This window comes from Dermacentor andersoni, chromosome 10 (genome assembly GCF_023375885.2).
Source record: "Dermacentor andersoni chromosome 10, qqDerAnde1_hic_scaffold, whole genome shotgun sequence".
NCBI lineage: Eukaryota > Metazoa > Arthropoda > Arachnida > Ixodida > Ixodidae > Dermacentor > Dermacentor andersoni.
In genome coordinates, this window is record NC_092823.1 from 109,545,777 (window position 1) to 109,550,602 (window position 4,826).

The window sequence follows — 4,826 nt, forward strand, 5'->3', positions numbered from 1 at the left end:
CTCCAGTCGTCGGCGGCCGGTGGTACTAATGCGTGAAAGTAAGCGCTGATGTCGCATGGTCTTCCACTACCAGACCTTCAGTGCGTAATGAAATGTCTAATGGACATAGCAACAACTCATCTTTAAGGTAAATTTTTGAGCTGTAAACCTCAATGCAGTACAGTACAGCAGGCCTACTAACTTCAGCTTTAATTAATCTCTCTCTCTCTGTTTCTCTCTCTCCCATCATACGGCAGACATACTGATCAAGCATGTCTGCCTGTATCAACATGAATTACGTCAACATGGCCTTTCCTTTTCCCACTTTACCCTGCGCAGAGTAGCAGGCCCCAGGCAAAGCTTTACCGAACGTCTTCTCTGCTGTCTCACATTAGGAATGTTCCCTCATCCCTCTTGGCTGCTGGGTATGTGTGCGATTTCGTTCGGTCTCCGAATAGGTAATTTGCGAGTAGGCCGCTTGTGCCATTTCGTATGTGCCACTGGGTATGAATAGACATGTGCAAGAATAGACAACTTGGGCCCCTGAATATGTGCAACTGGGCATGTGTCACTGGGTATGTGCCCGAATATTCCGCTTCGCCCATTTGGTATGGGTAAATGCAAATGTGAAACTAAGTATGTGAACATCCCCCAGAATGGGTATGCGCCCCTATGTAGGTTCCCGGATAGGCAAGCAAAAGAGGAGCCAAGGGGTTACTTATCGCCAGCATAAAATTTGAGGGGTCAGCTACAGAGAAGCGGAAAAGCCCGCATCAATAACAGTCGAGTGTGAAGAAAGTGGTGTAATGAATGGGGCAATAGCGCTCATTCAGTGTGGATCGTTGAGCAATAGAAACGTGAAGATGTCCTTACCAGAAAATTGAGCGAATCGACTACATAGAAGGGAAAAATTAGACAAGACCGCGTGTCCTTACACATCGCTTCAGTTCTATTCGCATGAACGTCTGCATTAATCATGAAAGGAGTTCCAACAGATATTTTTTTAGACAATCATGGGATAGTTCTTAGATAGCAGCACACCATACTAATAGGACAGCTTACTATGATAAACATGGTAATCTAATTATTAACGGATAAAGTGAAACCAGCAATCTTCGGTCGCCAAGTAGTAAACGGAGATGCCAACGCCGTGCAAAGGCGCGCGACAATGTGACAGGTTGTATAGTGCATGCGCTGAAGAAGAAGAAGAAGAAGCCTTCTTTTCGGCAGGTCCGCACAGCTGGCGTTTAGTGAAAATCTTCAATTCCAATACTGTTCAAGACTGCTAAGCCCGGAGAGCCTCACCTGAGAACTGGGCGATGGACGTCCTTCTACCCCACCGACTGGCCGGCGCCGATCTCCGAACAAGCGAGTCGTTTGACTGCGAGGAAGCGTTTGGTCACGGCCCTTTCCAGAAGAGGATGCTCGTCCTCATTCTTCTAGGAGTCTTCTCGGTTAATTGCCATACCTTGGTGATTTCCCTTATCACCGGTGACGTCGACCATTGGTGCAAGCCGCTCGCTGGTTTCAACATCTCTGCAGCCGATTGGAAGAATGTTGCCATACCGATCGAGGCCGATGGACGCTTCAGCCGCTGCCGCGTTTACGAACGCTGCAAGCCACCCGCCCAGCACGGCGATTCCGCTGAGCCTCACAAGATCGGCGCTGTTCTAACCGGGGCCGACGAGTGGTACAACCGATGTGTACAGGACACCAGCGACACACGCGTCGTGCCCTGTAAAGAGTGGGACTACGACGTTAGATCGGCCGAGGCCAGTGCGGTGAGCTCTTGGAACATGGTGTGCGACCAACGTTTGCTGCCGGCCATCCTTGTCGCCCTGCAGAACGCCGGCGGCATACTTTCCCTTATCCTAGCCGGAGCCTTCGTAGACTACGTCGGAAGGAGAGTCATGCTACTGTCCTCCGCCGCAGCGGTAGTCACCTGCACGGTGTGCACCTTCGCGGCAACAACTTACGTGCGCTACGCTGTGCTGCGCATCCTTACCGGGGCCATTGTCGCTGTACACACGATTTTTACCTGCATCATACCGTTCGAGGTGATGACGCACGCGCACAGGCCACAGCAAGTGCTCCTCCTGGCGGCTCTGGGCCTGACGTTATGTGAGGTTTGGAGTGTCATCATCAAATCCATGGTCATCGACTGGCGTCTGAAGCAGGTCGTGTTCCTGGCCCCGACGGCTCTCCTGCTCCCGGCTTTGTCTATTGCCCGAGAGTCGCCTCGTTGGCTCGTCGCGAAAGGAAGACTGGACGCGGCCGAAGCACTCATGATGGAGGCTGCCGGTACCAACAATGTCCCACTTCCTGTCACGGCCTGTCTCGTGGAGAAGCTGAGAGAACAGATCAAGAGCCACGCAAGTCGCGATGGTGCGGACATGGAAGGCTTGGTCGACTATCGCTCCCTCCGGCGTCGAGCGTTGGCGATGTTTGCCGTTTGCTTCTCCATATCTTTTGTTTTTTACCTCGATGCCTTCTCGACGGCGCAGTACAAGGAATTTTGGATCCCCTGCCTCACGGTTGTCGTCACAATGGCCACGTACGCGGGGATGCACTTCCTGATGACCGGCGTCGCCCTCGTCAAAGTTCTCAGCATCTGCTTCCTGTTGACGGGCTTCATACAATGCGCGCTGAGTGTGGCGGTGGGCGCTGGATTCGTCATGATCAGCAAGGCCTTACTCGTGCTCTCCAAGGGCGTCTCTAACGTAATTTTTGTACATTGTTTCACCTACGTCCTGGAACTCTTTCCATCGGCAGTCCGCGCCGGTGTCGCATGCTGGGCGTTCGCCTTCGGGCGTATCGCGGCCATGTGCGCGGCAATGACCATCGTCCTGAAGCCAGCCGGACACGAAGATGTGGTATTCGCCATGGCGGGACTTTTCCTCTTCGTCTCCCTTCTCGTCATCCGCGCCCTGCCACCCACGACAGTGGTCGAAGAAGCACGAATCGTGGCCAGGCGCGCATCAGACTCCACCAGGATCTCCATGGATCACATGAAACGAACCCTCGTACAGAGGATAGTACGCAAGAAGCCCAAGACCGGAAGCATGGAGAGCTCCAAGTCATCCAGCAGGAAGAGTGGGAGGAGTGGTGGCAGCAAAACGCCTGGAAGTTCTAAAGTGTCTCGTCGATTTAAAACCGAGCAAGCGCCGGAATGAAGCCAGTGGAAGCTTAGTATGAAGTGACTGGGCATGGTGTCGTGTTGGCGGCATCGAAAAGTCGCTTCTTGGATTCGTGTCTGCTATAATTATGCTTTTAAATGTTCTTTTGCACTTAGCCCAGTGAAAAACAGGAACTTTCTTATGTTCTAACCTCCTATCTGTGTTGTCTGCACAGAGTATCCTTGTGTGTTTCGTGCGCATTTTTTTTTTACCGGGCAAATATAATTTCCATCATTTTGTTAGATAAACATTGGCTCTTTGAAAGTTTATGTGCGCCCTCGACCGCGAGACTACTCAATCTTACCTCAGAAGTCCAGGCTGCAAATTTGGAATGGAAAAAAGGAGCATAATTTTTTGCATTGCGAATATATACATAAACGCATGCATACCTGCTTTAATGTCCACGCGCACGTTTAATATATATGCGCACTCCACTGACCAATATTACTTGGAGTAGGGATTGCCCCGATAGAGGCGACTTTGTTCCTCGGCCTACGAAGGTAACTTGAAATTGAAGACTAGAGTCCAAACTGATTTCCACAATGGTCGGACTACCACCGCGCTATAGTTCCCCTACTAACTTAAATATGAAACTGTTGCGCACCGAGTTATGCAATGAGATGCAGTGAAGAAGGTGCGGAGCTCATGTTTGTAGCCAGGCGCTTTCGAAATTAATGAAACCACGAATGAAATGCAAGGTCCGTACGCAACCGCGTGTTGTTTAAGAAGAGTAAGCGTATTAAGCATTTTCTCCACCGGTCGCTTTTAACAACCATGGAACAATGATAAATAAGATCGTCCCCTTGTTCTTGCCTGTACGTATTGTTGCATCACGGTACATAAATAATGCACGTTTTATTGCCCTATTTGCCTTTGTAACCAGTACGCTGACTACTATGGCCAACATTTTGAATACAGCGAGTGCACCGGAACTTTTGTTAAATTTTCTTTCGAGACAGTCGCACCGCCAGATAGCAAACAATTAGCTGCTTCATTTGGTTTATTTATTCACTTATTTATTTAATTTATTTATTTAGTTATTTATGCGCGGATCGTTTTCTTTGGCTTTTAACCCATTTCCTGGGTCAACGGGCTTTTTCCGCTGAAGGCTCTTGGTCTCACGGTACCGTGTTGCAGTACACGTTCAACGTCGAAAGTTCTTTTGAGGGCAACTCCGGCGATATTATTTTTACTGCAACAGGGTTACGGCAATTTCATGTTCCTGAGACCTTCCTGTCTAGTATGACGTATCAGATAGTGGAATTTAACAGCAAATTGGAAACTACCTTTATATAAGCAAAACAGCGCAACAACAAAATTTACATCTGGCCGAGCATTCGAGCGAACCCCTTCATGTGACGTAAATGTTAGTCAACGAAAACGGCGAAGGGCAGAGACGCTCAGCCGATTCGTGACCGTGCCGGACCATTGCCACAAGGTTTTCGGGTGACAATGTCAGCCGCACCAGCTTTTCGGAGCTGTCTGACAGTGACCCTATTCCGATGAAATCGACAGCCATGAATCGTCGTTCGCCTTCGACATGCCGCCAAACCACCAGCGTCAAGCGCAACCCATCGCACCGCGATGCAACACAAATACCTAGGGTAAGCTCTAACCACTGATTTGATGCGGGCTGCTTGCTATATTAGGCGTTTTACCCCCTTCTCCGGG

At 49.9% G+C, this 4,826-nt stretch overlaps 1 protein-coding gene across 1 annotated transcript; it reads left to right on the top strand.

Annotated features, from left to right (window-relative positions):
• Nucleotides 1-1,298: 1,298 nt before the first annotated feature.
• Nucleotides 1,299-3,152, top strand: LOC126543608 (solute carrier family 22 member 7-like). Its single transcript, XM_050190717.1, has one exon. It carries the CDS (start codon nucleotides 1,299-1,301, stop codon nucleotides 3,150-3,152), a length of 1,854 nt encoding a protein of 617 aa, XP_050046674.1.
• The last annotated feature ends 1,674 nt before the right edge of the window (nucleotides 3,153-4,826 follow it).

Bases quoted from the DNA above. Each gene is read 5' to 3' on its own strand.
- LOC126543608 (XM_050190717.1), top strand. From the start codon at position 1,299: ATGGACGTCCTTCTACCCCACCGACTGGCCGGCGCCGATCTCCGAACA.